Below are 23105 nucleotides of genomic sequence, written 5' to 3'. Positions count from 1 at the left end.
GCTTTAGGAATGTGAGAAACGCTCAGGCACTTCGAGATCTGGTGGACACCCTCCTGTCCACATCTCCCCTCCGGATGGTTAATGCTCAAAAGTGTTGCATGGAATAATGAGAATTGTATGGAATAAAGAGATTGTTGATTGAGCATTTATACACCGAGTGTTGTTCTTCCTTCAGCCCAAAGACCAAAGAACTGAGATTTAACAACAGTCCAAAAAAAAATCACATCCCACTCATAAAGTCCCTTCTGGATACAAAATACAGCTCCTTTGTGGGTTCTGGCAGTCTACTGCAAAATATCAATGTTAAGTATATTATACTTAACATGTGGTCTACTTGCTTGGCAGTAGACAACATCTCTTACCAAGCATCCATTCCTTGTATGCATGGTGGGGTAAGCCTCTTTAATGGTTTGCCTATAATCCACGCACAATTTAGGACTCTCTTCTTTTTTCATCATCACAATTGCCTGCATGGCTTGGTACAGAAGCAGGGGGAAGGAATATTAAGCTCAGGAGTAGGGATGGGTATCGAAACCTGGTTCTTGTTGAGAACCGGTTCCCACTGTTTCAATTCCTTGGAATTGTTTGGCATTTTTGCAAACGATTCCCTTATCGAGTCCAGTCGCCCCGAATGACGTCACCACGTTGCGGAGCGTCATTTACCTGGCAGGAAACATGGCGGCTCAAACGCTCAAAACTTTGGTTATACTTTACGAGAACAGATGACAACAGGGCAACTTGCAATACTTGCAAAGTAGATATTTCATTTAAGGGAGGAAACACTACGAATATGCAAAAGCATTTGCTCACAAAACACACGATGACCTTAAATGAATGTCGTGTTTTTAATTCCGCTCCGGACTCGTGAATCTCAACCCAGCAGCAGCGGTAACGTTTGCACGTCCTCTCCTGTTAATGCGGCAGGTAAATAATCAACAACAGTGCATATTATGTTAGCGCGGTCTGCCTTATTACAAACCTGCCATTACTGTGCATTTAGTGACCATGATGAGACAGACAGAGTCTGGCTCAGATGCTGGCAGTTCTCGCTGCAGTCTACCGGCAGCGTCTCCTTTCAGACCAGGATAGACGAATGTCACCGAGCAGTGACTCAGTTTGTGGTCAAAGGCTTGCACCCGTTTGCCACAGCAGATGATTTTCGGTAAGTGAATGTGTTTAATTGTAGGCAGGGACATTACTGGATATTCTTGTGTAATTGCTACAGAATAATTTATGTTATACTTTGTTATTGCTACAGAAGAATATTTATTTTATTATTTTACATTTACAATGTTTTTCCCCGGGCACCCTGTGACGCCCCATTGAAGAGCTGCATGCTGTGGATCTCTTAAGATCTCACTGCTGGGTTTGTAAGGCCATGTTACCCCTAAATTTCTACCTTGTTCAAAGAGAAGATAAAAAACAAAGTTTTAAGCTAATCAACCTTAGTGTTCTCCTTTTAAAAAAAAAAAAAAAGGATTGATAAAGAATCGAATCGTTAAACAGAATCGAAAATGGAATTGGAATCGTGAAAATCTTATCAATACCCATCCCTGCTCAGGAGCTACTGGAATGCTGGTGGATGAGGCTTTATTCCTGTCAAGACTTTGGCTGGGGCACTATCTGAAGTACCCCAGCCAAAACACCTCACCTTAAGAAGACTTTCTGAGGCTGCACAACTCTGTGGGCCACCAGAACTTTGTCCTTCTTCACAAAGATCTTAGTGGAGCTCAGCAGCGCAGAACCAGAGTTTTGTGTAACTTTTCACCCAAGCAGTCAGCTCTTTGTGCACCTCTGTGACGCGGACTTCACCAATCATTTTGCTAGCAATTGCCATCATCTTCCAGTAACCACTCAAAACCAGTGAGGGAATATTCATTGTCAGATGTTCATACAACAGTACTGACATTCTCACTGACTTGATCCTACATTGTCGCAATGATTGCCATAGGTCCAAAATTGCAGAAAAGTGAGCATCATGTAAATGGCCTGTATTTGTATAGCGCTTTACTTAGTCCCTAAGGACCCCAAAGTGCTTTACACTACAATCAGTCAACCATCCATTCACACACATACTGGTGATGGCAGCTACATTGTAGCCACAGCTGCCCCGGAGCGCACTGACAGAGGCGAGGCTGCCGGACACTGGCGCCACCGGGCTCTCTGACCACCACCAGTAGGCAAACATGGGGTTAGTATCTTGCCCACGGATATTTGATATGCAGCCAGGAGGCAGCCTGGGATCAAACCACCGACCTTCCGGTGAGTAGGTGACCCGCTCTACTACCTGAGCTACCCCATGTGGTTAACATGTCCACAAATCCTCACTACTATATTATACAGGGACAACAACTGTGCTGTAGACTTTACCCTAACCCAAGGTTGTATAGTTTTGTTCTCCCATATCCACATCCACATCAAATAAAGATATGATACAGAGTGCAGACCTGCTTCTCACTCTCTGTGGTGCTGAAAATTTGAAAGATTTTAAACAATAACTATAGCTCCAGCTTCTTAAATGTCAAACTGCTCCTTTTCCTTTCACATATATCTTTGAACATTTCACACAAACATTAAATCAAACTGTCACCACAGGGGGGCAGCATGGAGCCAGAGAGTGTTAGTGTAGCTGTTCACCCCTATAGTAAGAAACAAGAAGACTGATGAAGGAAAAGCTTCTTCCACTGGTGTAACACACAGGTTTGTATGAAGTGATTGTTGCTGTTTGTTGTAAAAGAACAACACACTTGTGGTCTGACCTAACTCTGTAGTGCAACAACAACTATACAAATGTGAGCTCAGTGCAGACTAGATGCTGGCTCACTGCAGCCTCTTGTGGTACAAAGTGGTATTACATGAGCGTACAGGCTGGTTAGAAAATGCAAAATTTAATTAATAGATAAACAGTATATGTCCTGTACATTATGTTTGAGTTGTTGTTATTTTTAGCAGTTTTGTTAGTGCACATTATACATGTAATATTGTGTTTGGTGTAAAAAACAAGACTCAGAGACAGCAGAAAGGCCATTTAAACCAGTTAAAGTCCAGGAGACGGCGGGAAATTGACAGATTAGTGAAAGAGAGAAGACAACTGAGGAAACAGTGGAGCAGGGCCAATGAGACAGAAAGGGAGGGACTTACTGCCCTGCAGGAGGAAATAAAGCAACAACTTAGTAAGCTGCGAAGAGCAGAACACCTCAGACGACAACATAAGAAGAAAGAACGGACAAGGACCCTTTTCTGAAGCAGCCCATACTACTTTGTTAAGGGAATTTTTTTTCTTTTTTTTTTTTTTTTTTTTTCTTCTAAATGACATCAGAAACAGCAGTATGCGACATTACGTGATAGCAGAGCTTCAGTTCATCCTTTGTCATTTTTTTTTTTTTTTTTTTTTTTTTTTTTTTTTAAATAAATAGGACAGGGGGAATGAATGAGAGAGAGAGGGGGAGAGAAAGAAAGAAAACCCAAGGGGAGAAGAGACGGTGAGAAGGGGGGGGAAGAGAGACAAAAAAAAAAAAAAAAAAAAACTCCTGGGTCACCTGTATGGAGAAAAAACAAACAAACAAACAAACAGAGGAGACAGCAAACAACAAAGAGCAACATAATAATAGAGAAAACAAAGCACCATCACAATGAACTAGCTAGTCATAGATATCAGTATTTACTAAGTAATAAACGATATTGTGCAGCACGCAAGATAGACAGCGCACAGTGTGCTTTGAGGCAGCAGCCAAGAAAGCTTTAGTCCGCGTCTGTGAATACCCATGTGTGCATACCTGTGTGGATCAGCATGCTTGCATTCCAAAGGTTTCTCCATGTAATGATCTGCTAGGGAGTGTGGGGGGGCCACAGCCCCGTCCTCCAGGGTGTGAAGCGGGTATGGAGGAGATCAAAACTCCAGACATCCAGAGGACCCCAGAACACAAGAGACCATGGAAGACCAACAGAGGGGCAGCCGCGCCACTGTTCCAGTAAGAGCTGAGGAGAGTCCCAGATGAGGGCTCACTCAGCAGCCGCGGAGCAGAAGCCAGGGGGGGTTGCAGTGACGCGCCCGTGAGCTCCGCCGGCCCCCAGCTGCGCCTGAGTGACCGAGCCCTAGGCCGAGAGGCCGGGGGCACCCCACCTCCAAAGGGGCCCGAGCGAGCCCCAGGCCCCAGGCCCCGACAAGCGGCCGCCAAGGAGTGAGCCGGTGTGTACCCGGACGCCCACCCCCAGACACAAAGAACCACCAACACACCGACACCTGAGGGAGTCCGCCACCGGCAGGGGAAGTGGTGGTGGGTGGAGATAGGCCTCCAAACCTTGGAGGGCCTGAGGTGTCCCCAGAGAGGTGGCGTCTGATACCCAACCTGACATATAGACACAGACATACAGGCACACACAGACACAAACATCCATTCCCACCCTCATGCTCTCATATGCACTCACTCCACACTCAACCAACGTGGAGACAGACATAAAGAGACGCTGTACACACAATCACACTCCCCAAGCGTACTCTACAAACCGGGTCTAGGTACCCTTGCCCCTGGAGGGGGGAATTGCACCCAGACCCAGGTGGTGTTACCCTTTTCCCTGCGGTGGGGAGAGGCAGACCACCCCGACTCCGCAGCAGCAGGGAGGCCCCACACCCCAGACCGCAGTCGGACGGCCAACTCCTCCTACTAGCCCCCCCGCTCCAGCAGGCCGCAGAGAATGGGGGTGGGAGAAGACTCCAAACCTCCCTCCACCCGCTCATTGTAGTGTTGATGCATATGTGTTCTAAGGTGCAATTAAAACCCAGGAGGGCATGGAGCTACCTGCCAGAGAGCAGCAGGTAAGCGCATGGTCCCTCCTGCTAGCCCTCAATGACTAAGTGTATTTAAAATTGAGAGGTGGGCAACGACGTCAGGGGTGAGGTATACACCCTGATGGTGATTTGGACTCCGTGATTGTGCCCACCCCCAAGATCCTATATGTATGTGTAATGAGAGTGTGAATAATGTGAATGTCTAAGTTGTGGGATAAAATTGAGGCAGAGGCAGCCAGAAGGGGACAGGGGGGGGGGTAGCCTCCTCTGCACCCTGGTGACATACCCCCACTCCAAGGCCCTGCATGTGTGGGTGGTTGTGGAGGAGCGGGAAGAGGGAGGCAGCTGGAGATGGGGAGGGAAGGAAGGGAGGGGCAGGTAACCCCTCCCTGGGGCCAGCTCCCCCGCTGACCCCAGTAGGCACTCCCACCCTCCGCGACCCGCCAGGGAAGGGGGGCCCAGGCCCATCAGACCGGGGCCCAGTGCAGTAGCGCCCCCCGGCTCCACAGAGCCCTGGACAGTCCACCCAACCCCACCACAGAGAAAACTGCACCCACCCCACCAACCACACATCTTCCAGACTACATAAGACGGTAAACGCCCAGGCTGAGATCTTCCTCCACCTCTCCTGTATCTCCCCCTCCTGCAGAGAGTTCCTGAGAGAAGAAAGCTCCTGCCAGATGTGACCATCCCCCCCACCAGTTGAAGAGCCCCCCAGGCGGCTCGATGCACCGGCGGCACCCTGCTCCAGGGCCGGGCCCCCATGCACCCACCCGCCCACAACCCCGGCAACACACCAACCAGGACCCGAGCCCCCGAGGCCCGGCCCGGGCCCCCGCCCAGAGACGGAGCACCCCCAGAACCTCACGCCCATCCCGGACCCACCCAGGGGCAGCCAGGTTGCCAGGTCAGTAACCCACGTCCGTCAGCACAGACCCTCCCCTAGCCCCGCTGCACGCAGCCGCGAGGAAACAGTCACCTGAGAGCCAACAGAGCCCTCAACCGGACGTGACCGCTACCCCGGGTTGAGCCCCCCAAGGAAGATGCCTCCGGGGAACCCCCCGACGCCCTAAGCCTGTCCCTACCCCCTCACCAATCACAACAGTGAAGGCGGGACCAAACTATGACCCCCCACCCCCACTAGGTGATGGAGCTGATAAAAGGGGCCCAGAGCAATTGATCTGATGTGGTGGCAGAGGCTGTGTCAAGACTAATGTAATCTAATAGATAATTTCTATATTGGTTAGAATTAAGATTATTTTTATTTTTCCAGTTCATGAGGACTGTTTTCTTGGCTATGCATAGGGCAGTGAAGATCATATGGGCTATATTCTTTTCTGAAGTGACATTATCTAAGCTGCCCAACAAACACACTAAGGGGGAAGTTGGAATGTTACATTTCAGACATTTTGATAAGTCTTCACATATCTCGCGCCAAAACTTTTGCACTGGTGGACAGAACCAAAGAGCGTGGATGTAATTGTCTGGTGTATTGCCTTGACAGTGTGAGCAGTTGTTGGAAGATGTAAAGCCCATCTTAAACATCCGATGACCTGTATAGTGCACTCTATGAAGTATTTTGTATTGTATTAATTGCAGACTGGGATTTTTAATTAATTTAAAAGTTTTTAAGCAAATCTGAGACCAGAAGTTTTGGTCTAGGTTGACTGATAAATCTGCTTCCCACTTTGCAGTAGGAAGGGATATTGATTCATCTAATTTAGAAAGTGTTCTGTATATTTTAGATAATAATTTGGGGGATTTAAGAGTAAGAAAATGTGCCGCACTTAGTGGTGTTTGTAATTCCACTTGACTGAGGTTAAATTTCTTTTTTACTATGGATTTAATTTGTTGATATTCTAAAAACCTTGTCTTGTTGATCCCATATTGTTCAACTAGTCTGTCAAATGGAATAAATTCTGTTCCCTCTAATATATGTTCTAAGTATTTAATTCCTTTACAACTCCATTCTGGGAAATTAATCATATTATTGTTTTGTAATATGTCAGGGTTGTTCCAGATAGGTGTACGTTTGCATGGGATTAATGAAGACTCCGTTATTTTTAGAAACTCCCACCATGCTGTTAGAGAAAAGCTGATGTTGATACTTTTAAAGCATTCATGTCTTTTGATGTTTGAGCTAATAAATGGTAGGTCTGAAATCTCTAGATCCTTGCATAGTGCCTGTTCAACATCTAGCCAGGGCTCAACTAAGAAGGTATGTTTTAACCATTCTGAGATGAACTGAAGCCTGTTGGCTAAGAAGTATTGGTGAAAATTAGGCAGATCTAATCCTCCTCTATCCTTGGTTCTTTGTAGCGTTTTTAAGCTAATACGCGGGGGTTTATCTTTCCAAAGGAATTTGGAAATATATGAATCCAGAGATCTGAACCAATCTTGTGATGGTTTGTTAGGGATCATCAAAAATAAGTAATTTATTTTTGGCAAGATCATCATTTTTATAGTGGCGACCCTTCCCATGAGTGATATGGGTAAAGATTTCCATCTAGTCAGATCGCCTTCTACTTTCTTTAGAAGTGGGATGTGGTTTAGTTTAGTTAAGTCTGAAAGCTTAGGAGAGACATTAATACCTAAATATTTAATATTTCCGGATTGCAGTGGGGCAGAGGAAGAATTATGGAAGGAGCAGTTAATGGGGAGAACTGTAGATTTTGGCCAGTTAATTGAATAATCTGAAACTCTTGAAAACCAGTTTATTAAAGTAATTACCTCAGAGAGGTTGGTTTGTGTGTTTTGCAGAAAAAGCAACACATCATCCGCATAGAGACTGATTTTATGTTCTATGTTCTTACATTTTATGCCCTTAATTGTTGTAGCCTGTCTAAATGCTGCTGCTAGAGGTTCGATAAAAATTGCAAAAAGTGAGGGGGAGAGTGGGCATCCCTGTCTGGTGCCCCTCAGGAGACAGAAGCTGGAGGATGTCTGGTCATTTGTTCTGATACGAGCCGTTGGGGAATTGTATAATATTCTTATCCAGTTTATGAAAGAGTTTCCAAAACCAAATTTGTGTAAAGTTGCGAATAAAAATTTCCAATTAACTCTGTCAAATGCTTTTTCTGCATCTAGAGATAATATTATGGCTTCGATGTTTTTATCGTATGAGTAGTCTATTAAATTAAGTAATCTACGAGTGTTTGTTGAGGAGTGCCGACCTTTTATGAAACCAGTTTGGTCAGGATGAATTAAGAGGGGGGTCATTTTCTCTAATCTCTTTGAGAGAGCTTTGCAGATTATTTTAAGGTCTACATTTAAAAGAGAAATTGGACGATAGCTTGAGGGAAATAAAGGGTCTTTGCCTGGTTTTAGCAGGAGACTAATGTTGGCAGAATTCATATTTGGTGGTAGTCTGCCCTTTTCCTCGATTTCCTGCAACATGCTGTGGAATACTGGTGCCAAAATTGTCCAGAATTCTTTGTAGAATTCTGCAGGGAAGCCGTCTGGACCTGGAGCCTTATTATTGGGCATACTTATCAGGGCTTCCTGGAGTTCACTTGGCGTCAGTGGCGAATCCAATTCCATTGCTTGACTGTCTAGTAATTTTGGAAGAGTTACGTTGTCAAGAAACAGATCAATTTCATTTTTAGATGGGTTTATTTGTGGTGAGTATAAAGTTTCATAGAAATCCCTAAAAATGTTGTTTATTCTTCCAGGATCATATATTGTGTTCCCCGATAAATCTTTAGCAGCACATATAGTTGTTTTTTCTTTATTTATTTTTAGCTGGTTAGCTAGAAATCGACCTGATTTGTTACTGTGTTCAAAATTCTGCAAGCGAAGTCTTTGTATAAGGAATTGTGTTTTTTTATTAATAATTTCATTTAATTCTAGTTTTGTTTTGCATATTTTGTTCAATGTTTCCTGATCTTGGTCGCACGCGTAGGCTTCTTCTAGTGATTTGATGTTTTTTTCTAATTCCTGAATATTTTTGTTTTCTTCTTTCTTTTTGTGTGATGAGAAAGAAATTATTTTACCTCTCATCACAGCTTTCCCTGCTTCCCATAGAACAGAAGCAGATATTCCGGGAGTGTCATTAAAGTCTAAATATGAAGTCCATTCCTTTTTAAAGTATTTAATAAAGTCTTCATCTTTAAGTAGTGATATATTAAATCTCCAGTTTTTACTTGGCGTAGTATTATTCTTGTGAATTTTTTTTCAAAGAGAAGAGCTGGTGCCTCTTGCCCATAAAAGACCTGGAAGATCATCTGAGGAAAACTTACTCGGAGGAGTAACTTGGAAGAAGAACGCTGCAGCCACAGACGAGCCCCTCTTCATCACTGTGGTCAGCCACACCTCACCTGTCTCCCTCTTGGCACTGTGGACTGAAGAAGATGAGCCTGCCTCTGTATCCTCCTCTACCTATTCAAGGCTTCTAATATTAGATCAGAATATATATCATTCTTAAACATTTTCTTCTTGCTTTAGAAATGAGACATTTGTGGATTGCTAGTACACAATAATCTAGAAAACAAAAGGAAAAACATTAAAATTCAGAGTACAAAAATAGATCCATATTTAGAAATGATCCATCAGAATGAAGTCAGGAAATAAAGCACACAGCAGATCAAAAACATGAATAACAGGAGTCCTTTAATACATTTAGCTCTGACAATGTCAGGTTAAAGTTGGACAACTAAAATACATTGAGAGAAAGAACCTGGTTACATTCATCTACATAAACTCTGTTTCCTGGAGTCAACAATTCAACATCCCATTTAGCCCCAACTTCTCTATCCTTACTTTACAAGTGCAGCATAAAAGAGAATTGATAACTTATTCGCACATTTGAAAATTGTTAAATCTGCTTTTCTTCTTCATTTCAATCTCCTGTCAAAATCCCCCATTTGTAGCTAAAAGTAAGAAGCAGCTACTTTCAGCTGTTTGAGAGAAACTGAAGAAGACATTTACTGAAGTTTTAGGACCAACAGACTGATGAATGAACCAAGTAAAGCAAAGTAAAGACAAGCTGCACTTTGACTTTTATTAGAACAATTTGCTGGAACTACAGAGTAATGAAGTACTTCAAGGTTTTGTGTGGATGACTTCCAACCTTACTGTACAGCACAGAGCACAGAGGGACAATATATGTAATCAATATATGATGCAGAATGAACAAGTAAAGACTGTAAGCTGAGTCTGAGGCTCATGCAGGACATTTCATAGTGAGGTGTCTTTGGTTGGATTATTCAAACATTTACATCAAAGCACCAAACTCATTTCTCACAGATGAAGGTCTTCGAGCTGTAACCAACATAATGTTCAACTGCCTGTTTCAAGTTCCCTTTATCATCACAGCAGACTCCATAGGAATCATAACTCGTACTCTGCTGTGCTGGTGCCCACAACCTGTCAGAGAAATAAAATATGATATTAAGGTGGAGTAAACATGTTTCAATCCTGATTTCTTCAAACTGACTTGTTGTAACTGAACGTCATCACAGACTGCAGATGAAGAGAGTTCAAGCACAGCTGTTCATTCAAAGGAGGATTTCTGCTTTTCTTTACATTCAGTTTGTGGGGCTGTTGGAAAATAGCTCAGCTCATGTATTGCTGATCTATCTTCCAAAACATTCATGTTTCACTTCTAAATAATAACTCTGGAATAGAAACAAACTAATGTCTCACGTTTCTGTCAGCGCTGATCCGTCCACCCATTCCCATTTATATCCTCCTGATGTCTGTTTGCCTGTCAGACCAGTCCAGGACTCTCCTCTCATGTTCAGTTCATTGATAAATATCTATTTGGGAAGAGACACAAATATTGTCTCCAGTCATAATTCAGCACTTCTGTTGTAGTGACATCATCTTGTGAACATGTCAGAAGGAAGAATAACTGTGATGAAATTTTTCAGTTCTTCCATTGTGCAGAAATCAAAAATACCCAAAGAATTTCCCCACTCACACGCTTTTGCTCGCCCAATCTGGAACTTTTGATCATTAAATGTCGCCCTTTCTATCTCCCTCGGGAATTCCCTGTGGTCATTGCCTGCGCGTTTTATATTCCTCATCACGCAGACACGGACTCTCACACAACAACAAGCACTTCACCAGGATGTTGTGTACATCAACTCACATCAACTGCCCTACCAGGGACAGTAGGACATTAGATCACTGCTACACTCCGTTCAAGGACTGCTACAAAGCTCAGCCTCTGCCGGCATTTGGAAAATCAGACCATGCCCCCATCTTCCTTATGCCTTTTTACAAACAAAGGCTAAAGCAGCAAGCACCAATCAGGGGGGAGTTCGCACACTGGACAGACCACTCAGTGGCCATGCTGAAGGACGCTCCGGATGACGCAGACTGGGACATGTTTCATCAACATGTTTACAGAAGCGGTTTTGGGATCTATCATTCGAACATTTCCCAACCAGAAGCCGTGGGTGGATAAAAACATCTGCGATCACGCACCGCTGTCTACAAAGACAGGCTCGTCGCTGGTAATATGGACCAATACAAGCTGTGTCTTAAAACGTGAGCAGCGCGATCAGAAAGGCAAAGCAGAGCTACAGGAAACTAGAGTCACAGCTACACCAGAGACTGCAGACAATAATGGACTATAAACAACCAGCTTCTTCAATGATGACTTGTTGATGTCTCTTAATATGTTTCTTATTAATTATATTGCTTTTTTTAAGATATTCTATATGTAATTTAAACTGTTTTCTCTTTGTTTTCTATTTGTAGCACTTTGGCCAACATTGTTGGATGTAAAGCGCTGCTATAAATAAAGATGCTATGCTATGATGAATGCCGATGTTTCACTGGCTGTTGAGCTGAACACATTTTATGCACGCTTCGACGCTGCAGCAATTAAAACAACAAATTGCGTGCGCACAGAGTGCGCCAGTGAAGATAAGGCTTTCATCATCACAGAGCATGCCGTGAGGAAAGCTATCAGGAGAGTGAACACCAGGAAGGCTGCAGGTTCAGATGCAGTCCCTGGTCGGGTCCTGAGAGCCTGAGTTGACCTGCTAGCACTGGTGTTCATGTTCATTTTCAACCTCTCCCTGGCCCAAGCAATGGTTCCCACGAGCTTCAAAGAGTCCATCATTGTCACTGTCCCAAAGAAACAACAGTCCACTTGCCACAATGGTTACCGCCCAGTAGCACTGACTTCACTTCACTTGTGATGAAGTCTTTTGAAAGACTGATGAGAGATCACATCACTTCTTCACTTCCTGCCACCATCGACCCACTTCAGTGTGCTTACCGGACTAATTGTTCCACAGATGATGCCATAGTTCATCTGCTCCACACATCCCTGAGTCACCTGGACACTGGCAGAGGGAATTATGTTAGGATGCTGTTCATGGACTACAGTTCAGCATTCAACACAATAATTCCCTCTAAGCTTTTCATCAAGTTGAAAAGTTGATCACTTGGGACCCGTCATCGTCCTGTCACATTAACACTCTGGTGTTAATGCCAGCATCTCTTTTTCCCCAGAAGACTTAGAGACTTCCATCTGCCACTGAAGGTGCTCAAGAACTTTTACTCCTGCACCATCGAGAGCGTCCTGACGTCAAACATCTGCACCTGGTTTGGGAACAGCACCAAGCAGGACAGGCAGATCTGCAAAGAGTGGTGCGCTCGGCCGAACGCATCATTCAATCAGAGCTCCCTGACCTGCTGTCCATCTACACCAAGCGGTGGAAGTCCAAAGCTAGGAAGATTATGATGGACCTCTCCCATCCCAACAATGGACTCTTTGAGTTGAGGTCTAAGAAGCACTTCTGCTCCCGTAAGGCCAAAACAGAGAGAATGAAGAAGAGCTTCTTCTCCCAGGCTATTCGGGCCCTGAACCAGGTGTAGGACTGGACTCTCTCACACACAATACATCACCACAGCACTCTGTTTATTTGCACACTTCTTATAATTTATTTTTTATTTTTATTCATAATTTCTTTCGTAAATCATTATTTGCACATTCTTTTACTGTGAATTCCTAACTTAAAATCTTTAAATTTTGTAGTAATCTGTAAATCTGACTGTCAATTCTTGTTGTCATCTAATGGTCGGGCATTGCACAGCAATAAGCATTTCACCACATGCCGTACTGTGTATGGTTGTGTGTGTGACAAATTAAATTTGAATTTGAAGCTCAGTTACTGTTGCAGTGGGATCACTGTTAATATTATATTTTATTTGGTTTTATTAAATAAGAAACTTAGCCAGGATTATGAGGATTGCTTTTATTTTGGAACATTTCTGTGTAATTTAAATTTTTGCTTCAAAATTGTGTAAAAACTTTGCATTTGAATGTGAATGTCTCTAACATAAAAGGAGAACCAAAGAAATCCATCAGAGTGGAGACAGGAAGCAGGTCACAGACTGACAGCAGGTCAAAGACACAAGTAACAGATCACTGTCAGCTCCATCAAAGATCACACAGACATGAACAAACACACCCACCTGTTCCTCTTTGCTGTTTATCATCACCAGATCAGCTCCTTTATCCTGACAGGCTCTCCTGCTCTCTTGCCAGTGCTTTGCCTCAGTGGATTTAAAGTAACAGCTGCTTCCAAATCTCGTCCATCGATCAGGACACTTCTCTTAAAGTCAAACACGTTTTAAAGGCGGTATTTATTTACTGCTCATAGTTTTTGTTGTGTAATAAAGATTTTTAGTTTTTAACAGCTTGTTACCTTTGATCTTCTCCTTTAGCAACTTGATTTCTTGCTGTAGTTGAATTATTTTTGCTGCATGTTGAGAACAAACATAATTATAATAAAATAAAAATAAAACAGGAATAAAAAAGGAAAAATGACTGCAAAGTTAGTTCATGAATATTTATTTATATTTGTTTTGAAATATTTCTTACTTGAACAATTAGCCTGGAGATGCTCTTTTTCCAAAGTGACTAAAATATCTGGTTACAAACAAAACAGGAAACTGATTTAAAGTTTAAAGCATTTTATCAATGAAGTTTTTATTATTCCCATCACATGAATGGAACTAACACATGCTGAGCTGCATGCTGCTCAATGCACCAAGTGAACTAACTAGCCGGCACAATGATAGACATCACTGTCTAACATAGTGTGGCTGCACCTGCATCAGTCTGCAGCAGATGCTGCTGCCTGTCTGCTTTGTTGAGATAATCACAGAATCACCATGTTGAGTGAAGAGTTTGAAGGAACAACAAGAACATTCACTCCACCTCCACAATCATGCACATATACAGACTATTAAAACCATTAAGAGGCTTAAAAAGAAATAAAGGAATGTTAAAATGGATTTAAAACTGAACGGTGAACCAGTGAAGGTACACTAAAACCATGGTTATGTGCTCTTGTTCTTGTTAAAATCATGCAGCATTGTCTCTAGGTGGCATCTAGACAGGATGGCTTAATCTTTACAGCCGTCTCAACTGAAAGATGGAGGACTTAACCACAGCATTGACATGCCAGTCAGGTTTTAGGCTGCTTTCCATTTTCACAACTAAATTGGTGATTCTGGATTTTTCACGTGGGGCCAAAGAGGAAAGGTCAAAGGCAGGGATACACAGCTGGAGGCACTGGAGTTAAAAAGCATGACCTCTGCCTTTTTTTCATTAAAATTAAGAAAATTCAGTGCCATCCACCCCCTGATGTCATTGAGATAATCAAGGAGAGGCTGAAGAGAACCACTGTGTTTGAAAGGGAAATAGACTTGACAGGCATTAGCATATAAATGAAACACAATGCTTTCTAAAACTAGCACCAAGTGGCAGCAAATACAGAGAGAACAGTAGAGGACAATGAATGGAACCCCGAGGAACCCCCAGGGAAGGGCAGCGGAACCAGAGGTAAGATCGTCCATCATGACACAGAAACTCCTGTCATAGAGGTCAGACCTAAACCATTGCAGAACTGAACCCACTGCTCCAGTCTGGAGATGAGAATGTTATGGTCATCAGCTGTAAATTTAAAAGACAAGGAAAACTCTGTTCCCAGAAAACATTGCTAAAAATATGTTATTAAAAACCCTTAAAAGAGCAGATTCAGTGCTGTGGTTTGTTTTAAATCCAAAGTGGAACTCTTCCAAAATTTTACATTCATTCAGGAAGGCCTTCAGTTGGGTGTAAACAATCTTTCCCAAGATTTTGGGGGAAAAAAGCCAAAGTTAGACAAAGCAGAAGGGTCAATGTCGGGTTTCTTCAACACGGGTTGCACCACAGCATGTTTAAAATGGCTGGAGGTCAAATTACCATTAATGACATTAAGGATAAAAAGACCAACAGTAGTAACAACCTTAAGAAGATGTGAAGGAACGACATCACAGTTGGTTTCATACTGGTAACCAGTTTCTCAAGAGAGGAAAGGGAAATAAGCTCTAAGTGATCAAAGACAGCCAGGCAGGGGAGCAAGATGGACCGATGATGGGAGGCAAGAGAAATACAAGCTCCGTGTTAACAAAATTATCAGAGTTCTCTGTAAGCTTTCAGAGGGACGTGGGCATTAAAAGCAGTGTTAATGTATTATAAAGGACAAGGGGGTTGTGAGCGTTAGCAGCAATGATGTCGGAAAAATGTTTTGCTCTTGCAGTTTCCACAGCTCTTTGAAAACAACACCAGCTCTCAGTCTCAGAAGAGACTTGCAGTTTGTCCATCTTCAACTTTCATTTCTCCTGCACTCCCATCTGATGGCACGGGTATGATCACTTAACCAAGGGTCTGATCTGGGCTTTGATCGCCTGGTTTTAATTGGAGCCACAGAATTTACAACAGTATTATGGCGTACGGCACAAGGAATTAAATTACAGGGAAAGCTCCTCAGTGCTGGAAGACACAGAGGGCTGCAAGTCTAAATTATTAAAAACAGTGGAGACATGAGCAGCCGTTGAAGAGTAAAAACATGTCAGCACCGAGCAAGAGCAAAGAGTTTGAATAAATTAGAAATGGGTAAACCTTAAGATAAAGCAAGATCCAGTGTGTGGGTACATTCATGGGTTGGGCCATAATTTCATCCAAGAAGTCTGAAAATTCCCACAAAAAATCTTTGTTGTATACTTTGGTGACCAATAGATCGCTGTGCACAGCAGCGGACGGAAGAGGCTCAACTCGTAAAAGGCTCGGTTCAAAGCTGCAGAAAACAGTCGGCAAAACTCCTCCATGACCCAAGGACCTCAGAGTATTAAAGTATGAGTGACAGTGGGGTAATAATTCTGAAAAAACACTGGACTCACCCGGAGAGGTCTGTGTTTAAGTAACGCTGAGAAGGTCCAAACTCTGGGACATGAAACATTCCTTAAGGATAAAAGTTTTATTCACGATGGACCTTAAATTCACCAGACCTATTCTAATGGGCACCACGTCTGTAGAAGCAGCAGTGGGAGAAGTAGGTGAAATCTGTGCATGATGCCACAGATACCCAAGGTTGACACCAGGTGAAGGGGACCGGGTCCAACAGGGTCCAGGGAACACCAAGATGTAAAAAGTCTAGGACCCTCACCAGCCGCTCGCCACGACATCAGTGGCGCCTTCTCCAGCGAGATGGTTGTGGTTCTTGGCAAAGGTAAGCTGGTACTCCAGCCAAGAGCAGGGGTAAGAAATCAAGTCTTTCTTGATGGCAGTGCAGAAATTTTGCGGTAGACGGATGAAGGGAGGAGAGAGCTTGGCAATCATAGATTACTAATAAGCTGACATGATGAAAGATGCACAGGACTAACAACAGAGAGAGCAGTAGATAACTCGTCACACACACTGGGCCATCTCTTAACCGCTCAATCAATCAGTGCATTCAATGCTAAGTAAGAGACTCATGAAATACTAGAAGCTCAGTCAGCAAAACAAACTTGTTGGTCAGGCTGTACCACACAGCAGCTCATATTACTGATCAGAGAATTCTATTTAAAATGCATTTAAATAGAATCCACTAAAAGCCATTTATCAGTCAAACCAAGATGGCGGCGCGCACAGACGCAGCGGCCCGGAGCTCCTACACTTTTGCACTTTTGGTGGTACTGTGTATTATTTCACACAGTCTGGGGTTACTTCAATACAACAGAGATGATCTACTACAACTAAGCCGTGGAGATCTTCAACTAACATCCGAGTATCTCATCCCCCCGGAGATCGTTAAGCAACCCCCGGGGCTACCCGCAACAGCAAGCCGCAGGAGGAGACGTTGCGAGCGGAGGCAGAAGAGAGGCAAGCGGGGAGGCCTGTGGGCACGGCTAAAGACTAGTCCGTTTAAACCACCACTCCCGATCATATTCCTCTCCAACGCCCGTTCAATCCGTTACAAACTGGATGAAATACGACTGCAGATCGTCACTCGACGGACTTTTAATAACTGTTCGTGCATGATTTTCACTGAAACCTGGCTGGACAGCGCCATTCCCGATGCGGCTATCGATCTAGCAGGCCGCACCGCCTATCGAGCCGACAGGTCTGCGGACTCGGGTAAGAAGACTGGCGGGGGGCTGTGCATCTATATTAACAACCTTTGGTGCACGAACGTCACGGTAACGGAAAAACTGTGCAGTACAGAGGTAGAACTGTTGGTGTTAAAGTGCCGTCCATTCTATCTCCCTCGGGAATTTTCTGCCGTTTACATCTGCGCTGTTTACATTCCACCAGATGCTAATGCTAAGCTAGCGTTAGCACAATTGAGCAGCAGCATCAATAACAGCCTGGTAGCACACCCGGACAGTGTCTTTATTGCGGCTGGGGATTTTAACCACGCGGACCTGAAATCTGTACTTCACAATTTCCACCGTAATGTGAAGTGTGCTACCAGAGGAGATAGAACGTTGGACCAGGTGTACACCAACATGGCGAATGCGTACAGAGCCCAGGCTTATCCCCACCTGGGTCTGTCAGACCATCTCTCCCTTCTGCTACACCCAATATACACACAAAAGATCAAGAGCACTGGGATTACAACCAAAACCGTGAGAACATGGCCGCAGGATGCTATTCCGATGCTTCAGGACTGTTTCCACTGCACAGACTGGGATGTATTCAAGGTGCAGGACACTGACAATCGTGTCGCATTGGACAGTTACACCTCCACTGTCTTGGACTACATCTGTTTCTGTGTGGACAATGTAACAACTTGGAAACGATTCCGTGTGTTCCCTAATAATCCACCCTGGATGACACACGGAGTTCAACAACTTATTCGAACAAGGAACAACGCTTTCAAATCCGGGGACCAGAAGGCATACAGTGCTGCCAGGGCCAACCTGAGAAGAGGCATCAAGACTGCCAAGCAGCAGCACAGGAGGCGTATCGAGGCCAGGTTTGAGAACAACACAAACCCAAGGCAGGTCTGGGAGGGCATCAGGGCTATCACGGACTACAAAAGGAGAACACCATCACCCTCAGCCGACAGTTCTACTCTGGCTGAGGATCTAAATCTCTTTTATGCCCGTTTTGACAGGGAGAACACCGACCCTGTCCTGTCCCCTCTCCCCTCAACCGACCCTGCTCCGGTCCTGAGCACTCATGAGCTGAGGCGTGTGTTCCGGAGCATTAACACCAGGAAGGCGGCCGGGCCGGATGGAGTGCTGGGCCGGGTGCTAAAAGACTGTGCTGCGGACCTGGCGGACGTCTTCACCTCTATATATAACACCTCGCTGTCCTGTTCACTGGTACCATCCTGTTTCAAAGCAGCAACCATCGTTCCCATCCCAAAACAGTCAAATGTCACATGTCTGAATGATTTCAGACCTGTGGCACTCACCCCCATTCCCGCCAAATGCCTGGAGAGACTGGTCATTAAACACATCAGAGCTGCTTTTCCACCATCCCTGGACTCGCACCAGTTTGCATACAGGGAGAACCGGTCAACCGAGGATGCGATCGCCACAGTGCTGCATACATTACTGAAGCACTTGGAACACAGGAACACCTATGCACCGCTCCTCTTTGTAGACTACAGCTCGGCTTTTAATACCATCCGGCCATACAAACTCCGTCCCAAACTCCACCAACTGGGACTTAACTCCTCTCTGTGCAACTGGATTGTGGACTTCCTCACTAACCGTAGACAGAGTGTCAGAGTGGGTAAGAACACCTCTTCCACCCTTGTGGTCAACACCGGTGCCCCTCAGGGGTGTGTTCTGAGCCCTCTGCTATACACTCTCTTCACCCATGACTGTATTTCCTCCTGCGCGTCCAATCTCATTGTTAAGTTTGCAGATGACACTACAGTGCTCGGACTTATATCCAACAATGATGAGACAAACTATAGGACAGAGGTGCAACAACTAGAGTCATGGTGCCACGACAATAACTTGGTCTTAAACACCAAAAAGACCAAGGAGATCATTGTAGATTTCCGGAAGAGGGGTCATAACAACCATCTGCCTCTCTTCATTGGCAGTGAGGCGGTGGAGAGGGTGAGCAGTTTTAAATTCTTGGGGGTAACTGTGACCGAGGACCTGTCCTGGGGCAACCATATCACCTCAGTTGTACGGAAGGCCCAACAGCGCCTCTACTACCTGAGGAGACTGCGGAGCGCACACATTCCCAGATCTCTGATGTTGAACTTCTACAACTGTGCCATCAGCAGCGTTCTGACGTATGGATTTCTAGTGTGGTTCCCCAGCTGCACCAAGGCCGATCAGCAAGCACTCCAGCGGGTGGTGAAAGAAGCTGGCAGAATTATTGGAACAAGTCTGCCAGAGATCAGTAATATCTTCCCCACTCGCTGTCTGAGGAGGGTGCACAGTATCCTGCGGGACCAACATCACCCTGCGCGCCACCTTTTCCATCTGCTGCCCTCAGGGAGAAGGTACAGGTCTATACAGGCCAGAACATCCAGACTGGCCAACAGCCTGTATCCACAGGCTGTGAGGCTCCTGAACTCTCTGCCCCCCTCTCACGGACAGTAACCATATCCAACTTCTTAATAGCAATGAACTGGTCTGCATTGGTGCATCATATCTTTATTCTCTTCCCCCTCCTGCCCCCCCCCCCCCTCTTTCTTAAATAGATAACTATCATATCTGATATCATATCTCACAGTACAATAATATTGAATGGGTTGCATTGTTGTATTTTGTCATGTTTCTCAGGTCTCTGTCTGAATTTCTACGAACATTATTGCTAAGGATTGTCTTATTGCATTGGAGTCACACTGGGTTAAATATGTACACTTGGGTTTTAAGGGGTATTTATTATTTTCTTCTTTTTTTGGGTTGTATGGAAGCCCCAAACGCAATTTCATTGTTCTTGACAATGACAATAAATAAATAAATACTAAATACTAAATACTAAGAGGGAAACTAATCTCAGAGACCAAAACTCATTTTGTCCTGAATGGAAACATGCTTTTAATGCTGGAAAGGTGCTCATCATAACATGGTAGTCTGTGGGGACTGACTCGCTTTCAGAATCAGCCTTTAGTGGTCATTAAAGGAACTGCAGATTTTGGATCTGTGCTGGCTTTCTGTTTCTTATCTGTTTCAGACAGGAAATGGCTTTGAGGAAGTGACAGCATGCAAAGAAACACAGGCCTTTAAATGAATGTGATTAATATGAGTGATAACCTCCAGTGTGCTGAACGCTAGACGGAGAATTCCCTTTTCTTTATATTTGTAAAGCCCATTAGACTATCAAACAATTTGCGAGGCAAGAATAAATTATTTTTCATTGTTCAACCAAAGAGGAGCTCTTAAAGAGAGAGAGGAAAAACACATTCACACTTCAGTCTCACGGTGCATACAAACCAGGAAATGCTTTTTAAAGGGCAACACTGTTTTGCCTTATAGAGAAACTGTGTCATAGCTTTCATCACATATGCCTTAAATAAAGTTACATTTGGGATCAGCATTGATTACTTTACTAATGAAGGCTGAAAACTTTCCTTTTCATTCTTCTTCTTGCAGACCTTTCTATTTAAAAACAATAAAAAGAAAAGAAAACAATAATAAATAAACAATAAAACACTACTGGTCAAATATGACCAGTAGTGTCAAATATCACCCATTTCCCGTGTAGAGGGGGAACAGGTGACTGTTTCTAACTAAAATATGAATAAGAATAGGAGCCAAACAAAAGCAAGTCTACATCAACATCTAATCTGTAAAATATTACATCCACCAGGCTATATTTTAATAAAATTACTCACATCGTGTGGTGATTCCAGACAGAATCAAAAGATACAGCAGCCCAAGATTCACTTCAAAAGCTCTGAACCATCTTCTTTTCACAGCTAAAAGCTTCATCTGGATGTTTAATTCTACAGAGACAAAATTGAGATTTAATTATTGTATTATTTTAATTAATACGTCGTAATCAGACTGCACTCATCTTGAGAATGAGTTGAACAAGTTCATCATGTTAGTCTCACATTTACAGGAGAATGTTTAACATATAGAAAACAGAGAAACAGTGTTTGAGAAGGAGAAATATTTCTAGGTGATTCTTAGAGCATGTGGGCCAGAAAAAGGCCAGTATATCTGTCAGTATGGTCGAAAATAAGCTTAAAAATACAATTAGCTCTGTAGACATGAAGACCACTCTCGAGTTGTTTCCTGTGGTTTCACTTGCACCACACAGTGTCTAAGAAGACTTCCTTGTTTTTAATATTTCTACCTTTGCCTCGGATCTGTCAGATAAGAGTCTTGTGGAACTTCCCTCCTTTTCTGTAATTTTTTGACGACTGAACAGTTTTTAAACATATTAAACCAACTTAAATTCCCTCATATTCAGTTTTATTTATATAGCGCAGAATCGCAACAACAGTTGGCTCAAGGCACTTTGTTTTGTGAGGTCAAGACCTTGCAATAGTACAATAGTTTATTTATTTCCTGCTTACCAGCTGCCTGCAGCCCAACATCAGGATGTTGTTCTCCATCATCTAGCATCTCAACCTCACTGTGCTCTTGCTCTCGTCCATCACTGTCGATCCTTCTGCTGTATTTCACTCTAAAATCGGCTGCAGTCTGACTGTCTGCAGACATCTTGGTGGGTGAAAGTATTTGAGCAGCTTTCACTGTCTGTTTCTGTCAGTCAGGCAGGCTTTAATCATCAGCATCAAACAGGAAGTAGCAGCAGACCAAACCACAAACACAGAGAGGCTAACTTCATTGTACTTTACAATGTGGTTCGCAGACCTTTGAGTGAGAGCACATGTCAAATAAAAAACAAACAAACATTGTCATTTTTACTGGCTGTTGCAACACGGAACTTTGAAACTAACAGAAATACATACATGTACAAACAAGAATACCTTTGTCTTGAATTAGTACATACTGTGAATAGACAGAAGCACACCAATTTCAGAGTTTTTCCAACACGGGAACACCTCACATGTCTAACAGAGCTTCAGTGAGACAAAGGAGATTCTTTCAGCTAGTGGCCAACTGAAGAATGCCCTCAACTCATTTTAAATCTGTGTTTCATGCCATTGGTGTTTACTTCCTCATGCAGTTTGAAAAATTTCACTTTCTTCACAAAAACCAGAGGTCATATGGCACTTTTCCTACTCGAGCTTTTACATCAAATCAAACAGTGTGACAGTGCGTGATCATATAGATAAAGGTAGGCCTGTTTGGTTTCACTTAATGCGCCTTATAGTCTGAAAAATACAGTAATAGCAATTTTATTAAGTTGAGGACTTAAGTTGGGGATCTCTGTAATACTTGATCATCAATTTATAGACAGACTTCCTTGTTTTTATGAACTTCTACCTGCACTAAACGTAGAAGACCTCCTGCAGCATAAACCATGACAACCATGCTTCCCGCCACTCTTTTTTTTTGTTAGGTTTTAACATATTAAAATGATCACTAATACTTTGAATGAGCCTGTTTTTGTTATTGTTTAATGTTTGATGCTTCCTGCTGTCAGTTTCTTGTAACCACACACAAGGATGCTTTTTGTCATTGAGGACCACTCTGCTGTATTTCTCTGTAAAACCTAAAAACTTTTTCCAGTCATCTCGAGGGGCAAGAAAAAAGGGTTTCGCTCAGTGTTTTTCTGGGTCAAGTGGTGTTTAATAAATGTTGCCTCAGAAACAATGTTTAACCAAACAGGAAGCAGCAGCAGAGCAAACCACAAAGACAAAGAGGGGCTAGCTTCAAATCTGCTTTACATTGTGATTAGGAGACCTTTTACTGAGAGTACATTTAAGACAAAAGCGAAACTAAAAGGAGGTTTATCAATTTAGATTTTTTTATTGTTGTTAATAACACAGAAATCTTGTTTGGAGCCATGTTGACTGGGTGGAGGCTCTGGTGGACGAATCTCTACTCGCCGACAAAGGCACTGAATGTCACTTTGCTCATGAATGAGGAGTGATTTGAACTGGAGCTCAGCAAACAGCCGGAAAGAGTGAGGCTGTGCATATATGTGGCAGAA

At 43.5% G+C, this 23105-nt stretch overlaps 1 protein-coding gene across 1 annotated transcript; it reads right to left on the bottom strand.

The window, feature by feature from the left end:
- Positions 1–9380: 9380 nt before the first annotated feature.
- Positions 9381–21782, bottom strand: LOC113014403 (CD209 antigen-like protein D). The gene is made up of 7 exons (XM_026155909.2): positions 21562–21782; positions 20872–20982; positions 13632–13679; positions 13456–13509; positions 13223–13362; positions 10433–10545; positions 9381–10153 (listed from the first exon to the last, which is right to left on the bottom strand). Exons 1-7 carry the CDS (start codon positions 21704–21706, stop codon positions 10021–10023), a joined length of 744 nt encoding a protein of 247 aa, XP_026011694.2. The 5' UTR covers positions 21707–21782; the 3' UTR covers positions 9381–10020.
- Between the last annotated feature and the right edge of the window lie 1323 nt (positions 21783–23105).

Source organism: Astatotilapia calliptera, chromosome 22, assembly GCF_964374335.1.
Source record: "Astatotilapia calliptera chromosome 22, fAstCal68.1, whole genome shotgun sequence".
NCBI classification, from domain to species: domain Eukaryota; kingdom Metazoa; phylum Chordata; class Actinopteri; order Cichliformes; family Cichlidae; genus Astatotilapia; species Astatotilapia calliptera.
This window is presented reverse-complemented; position numbering and strand designations above follow the sequence as displayed.

Coding starts and splice junctions, on each gene's coding strand:
- LOC113014403 (XM_026155909.2), bottom strand. CDS start 21,706: ATGTCTGCAGACAGTCAGACTGCAGCCGATTTTAGAGTGAAATACAGC. Junction 20,983..21,561: donor TGTTGGGCTGCAGGCAGCTG/GTAAGCAGGAAA, acceptor TTGTCTCTGTAG/AATTAAACATCCAGATGAAG. Junction 13,510..13,631: donor TCTCCAGGCTAATTGTTCAA/GTAAGAAATATT, acceptor CTCAACATGCAG/CAAAAATAATTCAACTACAG.